The sequence below is a fragment of the Thunnus maccoyii genome, chromosome 1 (genome assembly GCF_910596095.1).
Source record: "Thunnus maccoyii chromosome 1, fThuMac1.1, whole genome shotgun sequence".
Taxonomy (NCBI): Eukaryota; Metazoa; Chordata; class Actinopteri; order Scombriformes; family Scombridae; genus Thunnus; species Thunnus maccoyii.
In genome coordinates, this window is record NC_056533.1 from 2542896 (window position 1) to 2561820 (window position 18925).

The window sequence follows — 18925 nt, forward strand, 5'->3', positions numbered from 1 at the left end:
AACCATCTCACTGTTGTCCCACAATAATATGATATTTACTTTAAAATCACATGGTAAAATGTAAATACAAATCATCCCTTTGAGTCAAATGGCTATTTAGAGCTTTACTGGAACAAACTGTATACGTTCCATCAAGATTTTGGTAAAATTAAATTTAAAACATACAATTTAGTTTCACTCATTAAGATATGGGAAGTGTCAGGTTTGATACTTCTATATTAGTGTTATATACAGATATAATAGTCTAATGATGTGATCTCATACCCTATGTGTGTCTCTGTGTCTGTAGGTGATGAGATACTGGAGCTGAATGGAGAGTCACTGCATGGTCTGAGTCATGATGAAGCCTTGCACAAGTTCAAAGTAAGGCAACCGCATGATGATACTGAACAACAGATATGAACTGGAAAGGGGCTTTCGGTAGTTTTACTTATTCAGTCAGGCATTAAGTTCTGTCCTTGTTTTTGATGGTATCAATGGTATTTTGGTATTCAGACACATTCTGTAAAGCACCCTGATGAAGGCACTGTCCTACACATGCTTGTTGAATAGATAGAAGACAATTCTAGTGAGTCATTTAGTTTAACCAAGTTGTTTTCTCACATTTGGTTCTTTATTATTTGAGCACCTTGTAATCTGGTGAAGTAGCAATAATACACACTTCCTAAAAGCCTTTTTTAAGTGTCACAGGTCCCAAGCAAAAGGGTCAATCTGTCTATTTTGACCGTAGGAGGTACCAGCTATGAGTCAATTAACTTTAGAACTGAAAACTGAATAACTGAAAAATATCAATTTAATACTCAAATGTATCTCATTTTAAATAATAAAGGGTCTCTGTTCATTAGATAGACAAAAGGGCCACCCGAGATTCTTTTTTTACAACAATATGTATAAAATATTCAATGAAATACCAGAAAAATAAGAACAACTGTACAATCTAATGCAATACAATACAACAGCCCTGGAATCCATCCTGCCTGAAACAGATTATATTCAGTTTTTGTTGAGTGTTGGAGATAACTGATGTATTTCTCTGATCATTGAGAGGCTGAACTGCCTTATTAGAAAGATGTTTCTAATATTTTGTCCACAGAGTGGTAAAAATATTAGAAAATGTACATGTGCTCTCTGCAGACATTTTGCATTTCAAGCATGTTGAGTCATAAGAGCTTTTCAAGCAACGTAAACAAGTTGAAATGTTCATTTACTGGTAAGATATTGTATGGGAGTAACAGTTGAAACACTGAAAGGTTTTGACATATCAGTTGAAAGAGTTGTGTTGGCAGGTAAAATGTAAGTGATGAAAGCAGTTGATACATCTGTTGAAGGTTAACCACTGCAATGAGAGAAGTTTCAGTTGATGAGAAACTGCTGAAAACAGTTCATTTAAAGAGTATGAGATGAAAACAGTTGAACTGTCAGTTGAGTAGTAGAAGAAGAAAGCTGTTTAAATGTCAGTTTACATGTAATAAGTGAAAGCAGTGGAATGTTTAGTTAAAGGTGTCCTGTAGAGTTTCCTTGCAAAAAAACTCAAGTTCTGTTTATTATGTGTATCCGTGAGGTCTAACAAATGTGTCAAATCCATTTCCTTCCTGTTAAATCATTTGGAAAGGTGATTTTTCTGAAAAGTTTGAATCCTGCTTTGTCTAAATCCCTGTGTAGACTAGCTTGCAGTATTCTTTTTTTCTGCCTTTGTTGGAAACAAACTAACAGCCACCTGTAGATCAGTGGAATCGTGTGAAACCACTGGCAGGACTATGTATCACCTGATCTGTGTACATGTAAGCGTGCATGTGTGTCATTGTGCTCATGCATGAGACAAACATGCCCTACATGTTAATCCTGTCCCGATTACATCTTCAGCAAAGGGTCAACCCTTTTTTTTTTGTCTTTTGAAATGTCTTGCAGCAAATCAAAAAGGGCCTATTGACTCTGGTGGTGAGGACCAGCCTGCGTGTGGGGGCCCTGTGTGGCCAGGCCCAGGTAGCTCAGCTGTGCAGGTCGCGCTCCCTCAGCTCCACTACAGGCATGGCCAGGGTCAGTGCTGACATGGGAGACTACAACTACCTGAACAACACTTGCAGCAACTCACTGAGCATCCCGGGTCAGCCTGCTAAACCCAGGGATCGCATTATGATGGAAATCATTCTGCAGAAAGGTCAGCCATGGGTGACATTATACACATTATAGTTATTGATGATGATATGGATGTTTTTGCTATTTTATCAAAGATACCAAAAGTTAGTGGTTAGAGTTTCTCGAATGGGAGGAGTTGCTTGCTTTTCTTAGTTTCATATGATTATTAATGGAATATTATGATGTCATTTAGTTGTTTTTTTTAACTGCTGACAAAATAAACTTTTTAAAGGGTTATTCCAGCACATTTGGGGATTCACAAGAGAGATTACAAAATTGTCAGAATGGAAGCAGCAGAGGCCAAGGTATCGACATTTAATTCCTAGAGTGAGTCAAGCTCCAAAGAAGCTGAATCTTAGGCCGTATTCAGACCAAATCAGGCGGTGCGGCATTCAGCCGCAGGGTCGAGCAGAGGTGTGGGGGGGTTGTGGGTGTGTTTATTTGTGCTCTAGAATGTAAGCTCTGTGGAACAATCAGAAAATAACGTTTTATTGATCTGATTCACTGGCTTTCTCGCTACCAGCGCTCCCTCTCTTCATCTACTCTCTAGCTCGCTCGACCACAGCTGCTCTCTCTCTTTCTCTCTGTCTCACCAGTGCTCTTTCTCTCTCTCTTTCTCCCTCATCTTTTTTAAAATGAGTGAAGAAGCTGACAGCAAAGTCTAACTTTACTTTTAACGTTATCATATGAAGAGAAATGTCCTCTCCTTATCCTAGTAATGTCTTTATGCTCCCTCATGGCAGACTTTACAACTCTGATCAATCTGATCTCTGGGTGTGATTGGCCACCACAGCCTTCAGCCGCAGTGACGTCAGGTTGTGTTTCTCCAAAAGTTGACTCTGGCTCAATTTTCCGGCTGCAGTCCAGTGCGGCACCGCAGCGGCCAAAACAGCCGTGGCCAAGCTGCACTACCCCCATTCAAATGAATGGGAGGACTGGCATTTTCGCCGCACCGCCTGATTTGGTCTGAATACGGCCTCACACTTCCCATAATGCAACCAATAGCATCTTTTGGTTACAAAACACCCACCTCTTTCAAACAACAATAACACAGACTCTGTGTTCTATAAATTTATAGTTTCTGAGCCATGATACATCAGTATTCATCAGATCTGTGATCTGTGATTTTTCACCTAGCATGTCACATTACATTAACACAACTTGTATTACTATTATTATTATTCATCAACATCATTATTCATCTCTTCTCACTTAGAATATACCTCACATGTTTTTCATTGTAAATTTCTTTCTTTTTTATATTATTTAGGATTACTTAATTTTGTGTATATTTTGACTGCTAAGCACCATAATAGTTAGGGAGTTCTCCTGCTCTGCACTATGGCACTGCAGATGGACTCAGCGATTACCTTCAGCACTTGGTCGTGGCACCAACGATAGCAATCGTCTCTTAGTGCTTTAGGACAGCTGCTGAGAATGTGTTCCAGTGTTCCTCTTCCTTGGCACAAGTGACATTTTGGTGCTTCGACCTTGCCCCAATAAAAGAGGTTAGATGGGCTGGGCAGAACATCATACACAGACTGGATGAGAAATTTGATGCAGAAGGGTTCGGCCCTCCTCAACTTGGACCATGAGATCTTGTGGTCCATCACCTGTTCCCATCTTGTCAATGCACCCTTTTGCTGCATCCCCACCATCTGGCTTGCATGCAGCTCCTTAACCCCGGGTCTCACTTTCTTCTGGACCAGGTCTTGACTCTCTTTGCCCTTGGCTTTGTTGTAGTGGGTTGTTGGAGTGCTGCCTAAACTTCAGGTCCCACGGGTTTTTGCCACCACGACACCAAGTCAAATTCTGTGTATGTGCAAACCTATGTGGCAATAAATGTGATTCTGATTCTGATTCATGATAAGTAAACTGACATTTATGTATTAAATCACTCGAGTTCCCTTTTAAGACATAACTTTGGTCACTTGTTGGTCATTTGTCATTATCTTTAATATTTATAGACTACATGATTGATTGCTCAATCAATAATGAAAAGTTAGTTTCTAAAACACAGTTTCTTTCTCTCTGTTGTGGTTTACTGTGGTGCAAATGCTAAATCTATTTTTAAGAGAAATCATTTTGATCATCATAATAAAACTTCATATGCATGTGTAATTTTTCAGAGGCTGGTGTTGGTCTGGGCATTGGACTGTGTTGTGTTCCTTCTGGTGATGGATGCCCTGGGATCTACATCCATACCCTCTCCCCTGGATCTGTAGCACACATGGATGGTAGACTCAGGTAAGGGCTGGATACATGCCAAGATGTTCTAAATGGAACCAGGAGGTCAAACATAGGTCAGTTAGTAAAAAATGGGTACTGTTAGGTACATATTGATATGATGTGGACAAGAGCACACTCATCTACCTGAGTGACATTACCAACTCACTGATTTTATTTGAATTATCTGAGTTGAACTATGGATTGAATAAAGAAAATAAGTACTCTTGTATATGATAACCATTTTACACAGTTGACAGAGTTTTAAGGAAGCACCGATTTTATTGGAGACCATTTAAAAGTCATATAACCAGATCTTTGGCTGACAGTGTATATACACATTTATATGCACTGTGCATGTACACATGTTTCTCTCTTTCCAACCCTTTTACCTGAACTCTCCCTCCCTACCTTTAGGTGTGGGGATGAGATCATGGAGATCAACGACACTGTGGTTTACAACATGGCGCTGAATGATGTCTATACAGTCCTGAGCCAGTGCACACCAGGTCCAGTCCAGGTCATCATCAGTCGACACCCTGACCCCAAAGTATGCCACACCTCCACTTCATTTAATTTAACCATCACTAATACTATGCTCACATTTACAGGCAGATTTATGGGCTTACAAAGCAAAACCACTACTCTCTCAGCTGTAATGTTGCCTCATGAGTTCAAATGTGGGCTTCTGTGCTGTTAGCATGGACTCTCTTTGGTTTCCAACTTGGCGTCCTGGCTTTTGTCCAAACTCCAACAGCTTGTAGACTCTTAACTTGCCTGTGTGTAAACATGAGTATGGGTGTCTTAGTCTTTGTATATCTTAGCTCTTTGACAGTGGTGACCTTTTTCCCTCAAAAAGTTTCCAAGACATCTTCCCAGTGCATGCTTGGATAGGTTGCAGACCCACTTGTGAAGCTGAGAGGAAAAGTGAATGATGATGTCAGCAACAGGCAGTAATTGCTTGTGATGACTGGTATTGTATTGTATTTATTTATCGGGACAGTGTACAGTTTTTAACATTTAAGATGCACTGCACCAGAGTTAGCGCAAAGCTAATTTATATCTGCAGTCCTCCACAATCAAAACATACAACAACATAACAACAAACAGTACAAAGAAAAAAACACACAGAACACATTATACAAAATACAAAATACAAAGCCACACACAATAGTACATCACATACACCCACAATGTCAACTGGACATTAATAATGTAATTGCCCTCTGGCAAGCTATGTAACACGAGTGGAGCAGCTAAGTGGCCATAATTGGAGGTTTATGGTTGTAGTAGTGACCTGTTCAGGCTAAATTAGGTTTTAAGCAAAACTAAGAGTCTACAGCCATGCTAGCAGCTCTGTAGGGCTGTACTTATTCACAGTGGTGCTTTGAGCTGCAAATTAGCAACAAGCACTAATGCTTAAGTACAGCTGTAGCTGATGGGAATGTCATTAGTTTTGCAGGTATTTGGTCATTAACCGAAGTAATTATATAAATTGAAATTTTGACCTGATGGTGACATTAGATGAAAAGTTACAGGATGACAGAATATGAGAGTGAAAGAGGAGGAGAGGGTTAGGTTGATATTTATGGGATTACTGGAAGGGGTGTGGTTGAGGTGTGGTCCTGCTCCTGAAACTTTGCTAGATAAACTTCAATTTTAAAAAATGATCAAAATTGACGCAGCACAAACAGAGATATCCTCCTTTCCGATTCAACACATTCTTCTTCCTTGTAAAAATCTAATGCCTACATTGCCCACAATGCTACTCAACCACTAACAGTTTGATCGGAGATTCAGGTGTGTGATGCTAGTTAGCAGCTAATGTATCCTGGAGCTGCTAGCCTCCAGCAGAGATGAGGATTGGGCTACAGAGGCTTACTAACCTCACTTCTTTCTAACTCCACACCCCCAGATTCTTTTACTTTTCAAACTTGTAGTCTTTAGACTTGGACTAGCAACCAAAAAATCTGTAAAATCTCACAGATGATTTGTTTTTCGTTTAAAATTTTAAGTTCACATTCAAAATCTTGTTCAGCTTCAGTTCAGTTTTTGATGTTTTCTCTCTACATGAAATGCCAAATTACTTTTATTTTAATGTATTCATGAGTATATATGAAGGCATATTTTTAATATTTTGTGTCAAATAATACTAGTATCAGCCTTAGAAAACCAACTTAATTGCAATTTGTGTAAAAGTTTAGAATGTGAACTGTTAGTAAATGTGACCAGCTGATTGGCAGTCCTCTGTCTAAGAAGAAGTCCTCAGTAGAAAGGAAGACCTTTATTTGCTATCTGCTGTCTTTGATTTCCAGTTTCTTACACTGTATCTAGCATGTGATTGGTTGCTGGTTTGCCTCTCAACTAAAACACTTACTCTGTCCTCTGCACCCATCATCTGTGAAGTACCACATGGTTCATTTTAGGCCCTGACTTATTCTGTTCACATATGCTGCTACTCGGGTATATTTTTTAAAAAAAACATTCTGGGTTTTTTTCTATCACTGTAGGCAGTTATGTTCCATGACACAAACCTTACCTGTTCAAAGATAAAGTTGTCCATTATTCTATAGTTCTCTTATCAACAAATCCAATGAAAAGACCAAATCTAACAATGTGTTCGTCCATCTCTCAATACTTTCTGACTTCCCTACCCTGTCCCCCCGTGGCTCTCAGCTCCAAGCCCATTGGTTCCTTATGAAGATACACATCTTCAAAAACAGCTCACAAATAAATGGTCATAATAGAGTATGACCTTTAAAAAAGGCTCAGCAATTGGTCAGTAATGATCAATGTAGTTTCTAGCAAATGTTAAGAGGAGGAAATAGTGCTTTTTTAAAGGACTATTTTCTGTAGCAGATGAATCCACATTTGGTGCTCTAGTGCACATTTCTGGCAGCAGGATGGTGGGTGTGGGATTGAGTCAAAATAAATTGCAGTGTGTGTGTTCATGGTAATGAAGGATTATGACACACAGTGCAATAGTGTGACTCATTGATGTGTTTTTAATATCTTTGAAATATTTGTGAGTTGCCCTAAGCATCATTTGGTTTTCATTCTCCTGAGTTACAGTATACAACAATAGCTAATGAATGCACTGTAATGTTCATATTCCCATCTTCTTCACTCTGTATGTCACAGGTATCAGAGCATCAGCTAAACGATGCAATAGCTCAAGCTGTGGAAAACAGCAAACTGAGAAAGGACAAGAGCCAGTGGAGTATTGATGGTAAAATATTCATTTTTTCCTCATATATTCATTCTTGTTCAGGGCCATGGATGTTCTGGAACTTCCAGCACTTTCCCCACAGAGCTTGCATGTGCCACCAAAAAAAATATTGAGTTTCTTGTTTTGATAAGGTTCTTTACATGTCACCAAGATAACAATTTTTCTTATTATTGCTTTATTCCAGATTATTTGGTTAAAAAAACTTTAACAACATAAAACTCTATCTCTATAATCTTGCAAGTTATTTCACAAAATCGACAGATTTAAAAATCAATCAAAGCATGTGCTCGGTCTGTGGTCCAGGGGGGTTGAGATACTTGGCACTGGGCACACTGTTAAGTCTGCTACATTCATCGAAACATAAAAAGTCTATTCAGCTTCAGAGAGGTGCAGCATGTGGTCAGGAAGGGTAATCAGGTCATCACTGCTGATAGACAGACAGAGGGAAGCTGTGCTCAGTGCTGATGACAGTGAGGATGTGCACTGAATTTAAGAGCACTGTCATTCCTTTTTTTAAATTTTGATTAAACTTGTCTACTGCACAGACAAATTATACACAAAAACAAAAAAAGTAAATACTCAGTCTGTCATAATATACAAAGTCCTGTCCGTTGTCATTCCAGCCAGCCTCCCAGCTCTCCTGGATATTCTGTTTGTCACTTACACTGACATCCCCACCACATCAGAATACAGTAGTTCCAAACATTGCATATAACAAGCATTACAATGCATGATCCACATGATCCATATCAGCTTGTCATTGAAGGTAGATATTTATGGTGATCCAAACATTCATCTCTTCCTGTTGATAACTAATATTGAAAAATAGCACAAAGTACTATATATGCTGATGCGGAGGGGCGTCTCATTAGAACTGGCACAGTCATTGTTTCTTAGTTGAGGGGTTAAATCACAGACTTGCTAATTTCCATTTGAACTGCTCCTTTATTTCCACCACATTTGAAGGTGTACAAGGAAAGGTGGGTGTATGTGTGGTTCTGAAATAAATATAAATGAAATATACAGAGTATGAAACAACAGTGAATTATAATATGCCGATGTATATGTTATGGATGACATTATTACAACAACTTATCAGCCAAAGTGAAGAAAGTTAGCCTAGTGCAAGGAATAGTTCAACCAAAACTGTCAAAATAATATGAAAAATACGACAATGATACATCATTTGACACATCAGAACAAGATAAAGTGTCAAAGTGAGAAACTTTTCATGTTATTAAAATGATCATGATGGGAGCAATATGCTGCCACAGCATTTATAACTCTGACATTGTATACTGTAAAAACTCCTGATTTCAAAATGCTTAATATAGTACTACAGTTTATGAGTTCTATACCTGATGCAGAAGTGTTTTAAAGCCCCTTTTACTCCCATTACATCTATAACTGAGCTACATTAGGATCAATTCATTTTCATATGATTATAAAGTCATTCAAAAATCACCCCAATCAGCATCCATGCTTACAGCAACACACATTTTCTTCAGGGAAGCTTCTCTTGCTTTTTTTAAAATTATATTTGATGCTATCGCTTTATTATATTTCTGTAATCATTATTAATGTGCTGCAGGGCTGCGTCGACTGGACTCATGCTCTCACAGCCGGCAGAGATGCGAGTGTTGTCTAGAGCGGAGTTTCAGTCAGCTGACGGTTCAACGAGCTCAGAAGACCATGACCCGCTCCTGCAGTGACAACACCAACAGCCACCACCACAACCGCTGCCTCACCATCCACAACCTCCACAACACGCACCATAACCCATCATCCCGCGTCCACAGCCTGGACACACCCAAGGTAAGCAAAACCAGCAGAGGATGATCATGTATGTTTTTGTACATTTTTATCTATTTGTTTTTTTCTGCAGTGTGTCAAAATGTTGATGAATGAGTTTCTAAATTGGGAAAAAAAGTATTAGTTTGTGTCTGATCTGATCTTGCCCGTCCTCTGTAGGCTATGACAGAGACATGGTCTGACAACAGACTGTCGGTGCCTGTGTATCCTGATGAAGACTATAATGTTCCATACAACTCTGCTGCTGCCAACCTGTCCAGTCAGCAGGCCCTGGATCTGGCCTACAGGAGCAACAAGGTACCTCATCCTCCAATGATCCATCGTTTCTGTTTCATGTTCACATTGACTTATTACTAACTAACTAACAGAAGGACAATCATATGGACTGACAGGTAACTCATCCACTGGATAGTTTTGGTGATGCCATCCTGCATCATCAGCACTACGTGAACCCATGTGGGAAATCAAATGAATGTATTTATTTATCTTCTCTGCCATCACAAAGAAATTATTAGTCCACCACAAACAAACTGCTGCAGAGTTGTTTGCTTGGAACCTTTTCCAGCAGACTCCTCCATGTGTGTTTCTTCATGCTGCAGACATTCAGTTCAACTTCATCCTTACGATGCTAAGCTAAGGGCTGTGATCTGGCCCTATATGTGTTAAGCATCTCACACATATTGGGTCCTACTTAAAGCATTTAAAGCTTTTATCCCAGGAAAGTCATTCTCTTCCTGTGTCTAAAGAGAAAGCTGCTAAGAACATAACTATCAACAGCAACACAAGCATGAGTGAGACAGAAATGACTCAAGTGTTCTGTAGTGTGCTTCGGTAAAGCTGCTGTGGTCAGAGCAGTCAAGAGTACAAGAAGACTAATCATCCAACCCTGTTACAAAACCATGTTCTTGTCCAACTCATTTGCATCAGTAATATGATCTCTGGGAAACACAATGCTGCCAAGATTGTGTTTTCTTCTCCACATAAAAAGCTTGGTGTAACATGTTCTAACATACTGTATGACTGTATCTCAGTGGTAGATGATTCTCTGCTTTCAGCACATCCTCAAATATGTGAATAGGCTCACTGTGTTCATAAAGCAGCTAAATAAAGTACAATGTTCCGCTGTATATTCACAGACATGTTTCATGTGTTTTACCCAAGTTCATGCAAAGTTTAATGGCATCATCAACTATATAACATCTATTGGACATCTGACGTTCATAAAGACAATAAATTACCACCAGTCCCCCCTGACTCATGTGACATGTGCCAGTAAACGTGAATAAATTGTATATATGCTGTTGTATGTTTCCAAGTTAACACAGCTTAATGTACACATGCAATCATTTCAACGCATTCCAGAGTTAAAATATGATTCAGCATAAAGCTGTAAAAGTCTGAAACTAAACCATAAGCAGAGCTTTTTTTGAGGTCCAAGTCAAGTCACAAGTCTTCAAAAGCAACTGACAAGTCAGTCTGTAAGTTGTTCAGATCAGGAACGCTGAGAGAGAAACCTCAATGACACAGAATTTAAATGTTTTACTTTTTTGGATGTTTTTTTTGTTTTTGCCACATTCTCTATGAACTGCAATCATATAATCCTTCATCAAACATTAAATACAGTTTTAGTCAACACTGTTGATACCTCTGACAGAGCTGTGTGTGTGTGTGTGTGTGTGTGTGTGTAGTCCACCTCCAGGCTACGTGCTGCTCCACGTCGGTACTGCTGGCCTCAGGATGTGACCAGTGAGGAAGGTTATAACGGAGACTCCAGCAGCTCCAGCAGAGGATCCCCAGTCAGAGACGATGGACTGGAACCTTCATCACACTCCAGCTGCCAGGTATTCAGCTGCTCAGCAACTACCACTACAGAGGGAATGTTTATTGTTAAAGAAGCCATAAAAAACATTCACTTTTTTGACATAGTGAACTTTTTGCACATTTGCTTTTATTTTTTAATTGCTCTTGATGAAATAAAGCTAAAGCACTGAGGTATTGTTTAGTGCACAAATTAAAAAAAAAAAAAAAATTCTTTGACTACTCCTCAGGTTGCAATAGAGCCACCGTCATCATAATGATTCACTATCATATCTTACACAACAGAAGAGAGCATTGGCTCCCTTTTCAAGAGTTCTTTTACCCATAACTTCATGAAGCACAGATCTGTGGTGTTTTTTTCTGTATACAAATAGTTATGTTTACATGGAGAGTTTCTCATCAAAATAGTAGCATACCAATACACTAACAATAAAATGTTGGATGCAAAAATATTCATTCCGTTTGTTATCTTGGGCTGTAACCTATTCAGTAAGTCTTCAATGAGAAAACTTAACACCCCTTGAAAGTGGTGTTTTCGCTGACCTCCAGTGGTTTAACTTCTCACCGTGCTGTAGTGATGTACAGGACCCATGACATCACTATTGGATGTGGTTACAGGTGCAACAGAGCACATTTCTGAATACATACAATTACACCCATCAGTGGTGCCACATGTGGTCAGATGTGAAAGAGGTTTGAAATTTTCCTCCAAAGAGGGCAGCAAAACACTGCTTTCATAGATGACCGACTGTTACTTTGCCAGGCTACAGCAACACAGCTGCACACTGTCTCTTTTGCTCTCGGCAACACATGACATGAAAGATGCAAGTAGGGCTGCAACTAACGATTATTTTCATTATCAGTTAATCTGTCAATTTATATCTCGATTAATCGATTGGCTATTTGGTCCATAAAATGTCAGAAAATGGTGAAAAATGTTGATCACTGTTTCCCAAAGCCTGAGATGACGTCCTCAAATGTCTTGTTCACCCAAAGATATTCAGTTTACTGTCACAGAGGACTTAAGAAACCAGAAAATATTCACATTTGAGAAGCTGAAACCAGAGAATTTAGACATTTCTTTCTTAAAAAATAACTCAAAATGATGAATCCATTATCAAAATAGTTGGTGATTAATGAAATAGTTGGCAACTAATCACTTAATCGAGTAATTGTTGCAGCTCTAGATGGAAGGACTCAGACAACGAGCACAGTCAGAGAAAAAGAGGAATTTTGTAATAAATTACATATTGAAAATAATCAAACCTGAACCTGACCCCGGCCCAAATCTTTATGCAACAAAATGAACCTGACCTAAAACCCCATATTTTGGACTTCTGTGCCAAAATATGGAAGAAAAATCAGTTAAAACTAAATCACAATCATCCTTCCATCACTACTGCAACTGATTTGATGTTCTGTAGTTTCTCATATTCAAAGTATTGACTTCCTCTGAGAAATGCTGCTCAGATGAGGCTAATATGGTCATCAAACAGTGTGTCAGTTCAGTTCCTGTATGAGGATGTAGAGAGTAGTGCTGAAACCAAAGAAGCCTGTCAACTGAATCTGCATCTCAGTCTGCGTTTTTCACTTCCACTTTAAGTTCCTCCTCTGTTACACATCAGAAGAGCAGGAGGCGGGGACTACTGCCTGCTCACTGTCCTGTCTGAAAGTGCCAATCATGCTTGTACTAACTATGTTTCTCTAAGTGTGCTACTCATGCTTCTTCTGAAAAAGAACAACACTTAACAAGCTCCTTTCCTTCCACTGCCTGCAGTTCTTCAGCAGTATATACAAGGCATTGCGAAAGATCCTGAGGTTACTCTTAAGGAATGTATGTGAAGTGATGTGGCTTTCAGTGTGTCGCTAGTGAAAGCATGCTGGCTGCCTTCTGCTTTTTATGATACAACTTAGAGAGAATGAGGTGATTGTTTCAAGCACAGTAACTTTACAGTACAGTGTTTGACTTTTCTATTGGTATTTTTGGTACCACTTTTTAATAAGACCCCTTTATAGAGAGTTTAAAAGTTGTAATGGTTAATCTTTTAATGCTGCTTTAGGTCAGTTATAAGGCAATTTAGAAACATTTACACCTGTATACTTAATGGGTTATTGTAAGAGCAGCCCTTTTCCAGAGGCCAAACCAAAAATTGTTCATAATAATGGCTCATTACTGATTGAGTTAGTTAAATAAAGCCATTAGTTTCAACTTACATACGCTTCATAAAGGATGTTTTAATAGAAAGAGGTACTGCTTTAAAAAAAAAAAAAAAAGCAACACAATATTGATTTAATTGTGTGTGTCTGTGTGTTTGAGAGTTGTATGTTTACTATATGGCCACAAGAATGCAGACACATACTCTTGTGTACTTTTTGTCTGGGCTGTTACTTCCAATGAAGGTAAATATTAATGCAACAGCATACAGTTAGATTTTAGACAACAGTGAGTTCGCAACTCTGTATTCTGCAGTTTCCTGTTTCAACATGAAACTGCTCTAAGGTTATAGTGGCTGAATGGGAGCAAATCTCTGCAGCCACTCCAACATCTGGCAGAAAGCCTGAAAGCAGAAGAGTGCAGGCTGTTACAGCTGCAGATGAATGCCCAAGGTGTCGGAATCACATGTTCAGCTGTCACATGAGTGTGATGTTCAGGTGTCCACATACTTTTTGCCATGTAGTGTATGCTTGTGCTTTTCTATGTTTGTAACAATGCTCATTATGCATCATGCATGCTTTGTTTGTGTGTGTGCATGTCAGTGTGAACATGTACGCCCTGTGCTTGTTGCTGGTTAGGTCGAGGGCCTTTTGCTGACTGAATTAAACAATGTGAATGCAGCAGCAGTGGCATGGAAGAGTGTTTGAGCGGAAGAAGGGTACATTATTGCACCTCTCTGTGGTTGCTGTTAGAGAAGCTATCGTGACACAATACTTCCTGTTTGTGTAGCAGGAAGGAGAACGAATAAGAGAACAGTCAGAGGGGAGCAGAGAAGATTTGACTGCAGCCTGCACCGAGGACAGATTACACACAGGTAGGACCACCTTACATTCAAGCACCTGGATGCTACTTCAGAAAGCTGGTTAATGAGACAGTTGTTCCAAATATATAAAGTGACAGGAATCTGAACCCAGAACCCAGTTTATGGTCATTAGTGTTCAAGTGGAAAGTAATTCATTTTCTGTTTCCTGTTTCAAACTGTGTTTTTATGTGTCAGCAAATAATACTTAATCAAAATATGATGATGGCGTTCAATGAGACAACAGCAATATTCCCTGCAACATCACCTGCTTTACACCAAAGGTTCAATTTTAAAAGTTAAAATTTAGTATAATTGATTTCACTAGCAATTTTACTACTTGTATACACAGCCTGTATATAAAGATGGACGGCTGTGGCTCAGGAGGTAGAGCGGGTCGTCCACTAATCGGAAGATCGGCGGTTCGATTCCTGGCTCCTCCAGTCCACGTGCCGATGTGTCCTTGGGCAAGATACTTAACCCCAGAATTGCTCCTGATGGCTGTGCCATCAGTGTATGAATGTGTGTGAATGCTTAGCTTCCTCTGATGGGCAGGTTGGGACCTTGTATGGTAGCCCCTGTACCCATTCAGCGTATGAATGTGTGTGAATGGGTGAATGTGATTCGTAGTGTAAAAAGCGCTTTGAGTGGTTGGAAGACTAGAAAGGCGCTATACAAGTACAGTCCATTTACCATTTACATAGTGAAGTGTGACATTGCCCATTGGTTTCATTGGAGCCAGGGTGTTGCCTTTCACACTCTGGAAACATGGCCCGCTACCTCAGACCCAAGCTAATGCTAGCTTACTGGGAACACCAAGCGCTGCACACTTGGGCTAACGTTAACTACTTTACCTAAACTGTGCTAACAGGGCAGGTATCGTAATCAAGTAACATTAAACTTAGTGAAATATTGCAACAATAGTCTGACTCAGTGCAAGTCCTGGAGCCGGGGAGAGCAGCAGGTGAGCCAACTGTCAAATATGGCTGTCAATCAACACCCACACAGCAGACATCAAAGGCACTATAAGTCTTCAATTCTTATTAACAGAGCAATAACTTCCAAAAGGACCACCAGCATACTTATTAGAGGGTCTGAATTTAGAGATTGAGATTGTAATAACTCTTTGAAAAAAAAGTATTAATAGGGAGAAGTTGAGGGTTTTTCAATGGGAGTCAGTTGGAACATCTAGTGGCCATCGGTGAAACTTTAAGGTACTTTTGCATTGGCTTCAACCTCAGCCTTAGTGGATGCTGATTGGTTATATATAGTTGTCCTGAGATGTAAAATGAAGACCAACTGTGGTGACACATTTTTAAATATAGTATTGCCACATTTAGACTTCACACCTAAGGTGTTGTGTAGGAGTGGGCAATACTGCATGACTGACATCCTCTATCATATATTATTATATTACCATATCAATATATATCATGAATACAATAAAGTATTAGAGTCATTTTTACGGTCAGGTAGAGCAGGTCACCCACTAATCACAGGGATGGTGGTTGGATCTTTGGCTTCATCTGTCCACAAGTGTATTTGAGCAAGACAATGAGCCCTAGAATGGCTCCTGATGGTTAGGACAGTGCCTTGCATGGTGGCTCGCTGCCACTGAATGGGTGAATGAGAGACATGTCGTAAAGTGCTCTAAAAACACACTCCATATACCTTTCGTATAACAGCTCTGCTCACTTGCATTTAAATGGGGGGATACCTAAAATAAAATAGTATGGCAAAATCTCAGACATTATCTCACATTATTGTCATACATTTTGTATCTATATGTCTATTGTAGAAACACAAGTCAAACATTTGAATGTAAGCAATGGTTGCTAACTGTATGTGTCTGCTGTTTGGTGCTGGGCAGGTAGTGTACAGTGAGTTTATCAGAGCTTTTTCACTGAGAGGAGCAGACTGATGCTGTGGGTTATAAAACCAAAACAATGAGCTAAAGGATGCTTAAATGCCCCATAGAGCTGAGAGAAACTGCAGAGTTGATGATAATTCTTTGTGGGTTCAAAAGTTTGGACACACTTCCATTCAAGTGAATAAAGTGTGTCCAAATTTTTGACTGGTACTGTATATGTATAGATATGTGAACTCAAAATGTTTGAGGCATGTGACCACCTTTAACTTCTCTACTTCCTCTGTGTGTGGACAGGTGAGTCATCAGCTGTGTTCTGCTCACAGCCAAAGAGAGGAGCTCTGAGAAGGCAGGCACGGATTGAGCAACATACCCAAGAACAGCTTCAGGATCCCTGGATCCGCCTTTCAGACAGCCCCCCCAAAGAGCCACCCGACATCCACCACAACCACCACCATCACCACCTCCACCACACACAGCCTACCACCATGAGTGATGAAGAGAACACCCCTGAGCTCAACGGCACTCAACAAGTGACTTCAGATCCTCAATCTGACCTGGCTCCTGAAACCAAATGTGAGACCTCCCCAGAATCAAAGAAGGGGCCCCCAGTGGCACCCAAGCCCGCCTGGTTTCGCCAGAGTCTGAGAAAAATTCGGAATGAGCAGGCCCAGAAGAAGATAGCTAAACCTGCTGAGCAGAGGCCCACTGCGGGCTTCAACAGAAGCTTCGGAGTCAAATCTGCCTCGTCTGCAGCCAACCTGTCCATCAAACAGAAGATCCACTCTTTTGAGACTTTTTCCACTCCAGAGAGTCCAGAGAAGGGGGACAACAGAAGGCCTGTGGCCCCCTCCACCTCCCTTCCTCTGATGGAGAAAGAGTCTGGAAGTCAGAACTCCCCACTTGGAGAGTCTGGAAAGAGCAAAAATGAAATCCCCAAAGAGATCCAAGTGAGCCAGTCTGCATCTGCAGGGGAGACAGACAGCACACCCTCTGCTGTCACCTGCTCCACTCCTGAAGCTTGTTCTCAAACAACAGCCACGTTCTCTGAAGCTGAACCATCCACCCAATCCCCCACAGATCCCCCACCTTCTGACACCACCAGCACTGATCCAGAGTCAGGGATAAATGATTCTCATACAGCTCCAGTCCACAACAACATGGATGTCTCACCATCCGAACAGGAACCTGACCCACAAAGAGAGAATGTCAGCAGGTCCACAGAGTCAGAGGTTTTACCTTGTGCTGGTCTCACCTCTGTGACATCCAATCAGCCTGAAGGGGAAAGTCCTCCAGTTGGGACAGAAGGGGATGGAAGCCAGAGCCAAGGAAAACTATTCAGCCAGACCCCGAGTAATCCTGCTTCCACAGACATTAACTCCCTAAGAGGCCTGGAGGGGGAGAGTTTAGGGAAAATCCTTGCCTTCAGTAACCAGGTATTCTACTAATCATGACAAAATGTCAACTTAAATATATTTAAGTATATATTAAACACAGTTTTATTGAAGTATGAACCATGGAAGCATACTTTAAACTGAAGTATGGATCAGTTTATATATGGATCGTGGGCTTCCATGGACCATGGCTGCAGGGACCCCCGTGGTCCTGCTTGACACCCACGCCTGATATTATTATTATTAGTCATACTTCTATTATGGTTATGATTATGATTATGATTGTTTCTCTTAAAGAGTATGGTCTATATAGTATAGTATATTGAATTGAATTGAAATGAAATAGTAAAGCTCTTAAACCTAGATTTCGACACAGAGTCGCAAGATTAATTAATCATGCAGGCCCCACCTTAGTTGATATTGCATTTTAGTGATGCAAATTCTGATATTGTCAATGAATCAGATCTCCAAAAGCTTAGGGGGGGGGGGGGGGGGGGGGTTGGAGCTCTGGGGTAGCTAACCACTCTGCCCAGTTGGTTATCCAAACTTGGGTTCAGGGATGTAGTGGAGGGTAGATATGCAGTCCATAGTTCTCCCACTGTTTTATACAGATCCACACATATGGACAGATCCACATCTATACTTCTGCACATTTGAAATTTATCAAGGTGAATAGTTTCACACTTTCTCTACATGGCTTTCAACAAGAATGTAATTATCATTTTTGGCACATATACAGTATTTGGACACATGTACAGCATGCACTCACATTTTTTCCAATTACCAAATTCTTTTCTTTGCATTCATATATATTTTTCTTCACATATTAATATTTTTTTCACTAATTTCATGACTGTGTACATTTCATATTTTGTCATATTTTATCCAGGCTGTTTGTCTCAATGCTGTATGTTTTTGTGTGGGATAAGGTACTGGGATACAATCACCTTATCTGTGTGTGTTCATTCACCTAAAATATGTGAACAGGGATGTCCTTCATTCCCAGGATTCAGTTTTATTAAAGTCCCCAGAGTTTACATCCCCTGGAACCTGATGCAGATTAGATAACTGCATGTGAATTTGAATAATTTCTGCTCTAGCTGTATGCTCTGTCCTCTGGCTCTTGATGTTTTGCAGTATTTATTTGTGTTTGTTTTTATTAATTACTGGTTTAATAGTATTAGTTTGTCTTATTAGATCAGTCTATCACTTTGGTCCAGACTGAAATATCTCAACAAATATTGGATGGATTGTCATGAAATTTTGTGCAAACATTCATGATCCCTACAGGATGAATCCTGCTGACTATCAGCAAATACCTGCAAAACAAATGACATTCCCAACAGCATCCGTTGTACTTTGTGTTTTATGCTAAATAGCAAATGTTAGCATGCTAACATACTAAGATAAAGTGATGACCATGACAAAC

At 40.0% G+C, this 18925-nt stretch overlaps 1 protein-coding gene across 1 annotated transcript in view; it reads left to right on the top strand.

Moving 5' to 3' along the window:
• Positions 1-18925, top strand: part of il16 (interleukin 16) — a 49183-nt gene that overhangs the window by 21825 nt on the left and 8433 nt on the right. Inside the window, exons 10-19 of the mRNA XM_042397170.1 lie at positions 290-363; positions 1909-2158; positions 4266-4383; positions 4780-4912; positions 7504-7591; positions 9183-9406; positions 9563-9700; positions 11092-11244; positions 14166-14250; positions 16400-17538. Coding sequence (XP_042253104.1) covers positions 290-363; positions 1909-2158; positions 4266-4383; positions 4780-4912; positions 7504-7591; positions 9183-9406; positions 9563-9700; positions 11092-11244; positions 14166-14250; positions 16400-17538 — 2402 coding nt within the window. The remainder of the gene's footprint in view (positions 1-289; positions 364-1908; positions 2159-4265; positions 4384-4779; positions 4913-7503; positions 7592-9182; positions 9407-9562; positions 9701-11091; positions 11245-14165; positions 14251-16399; positions 17539-18925) is intronic.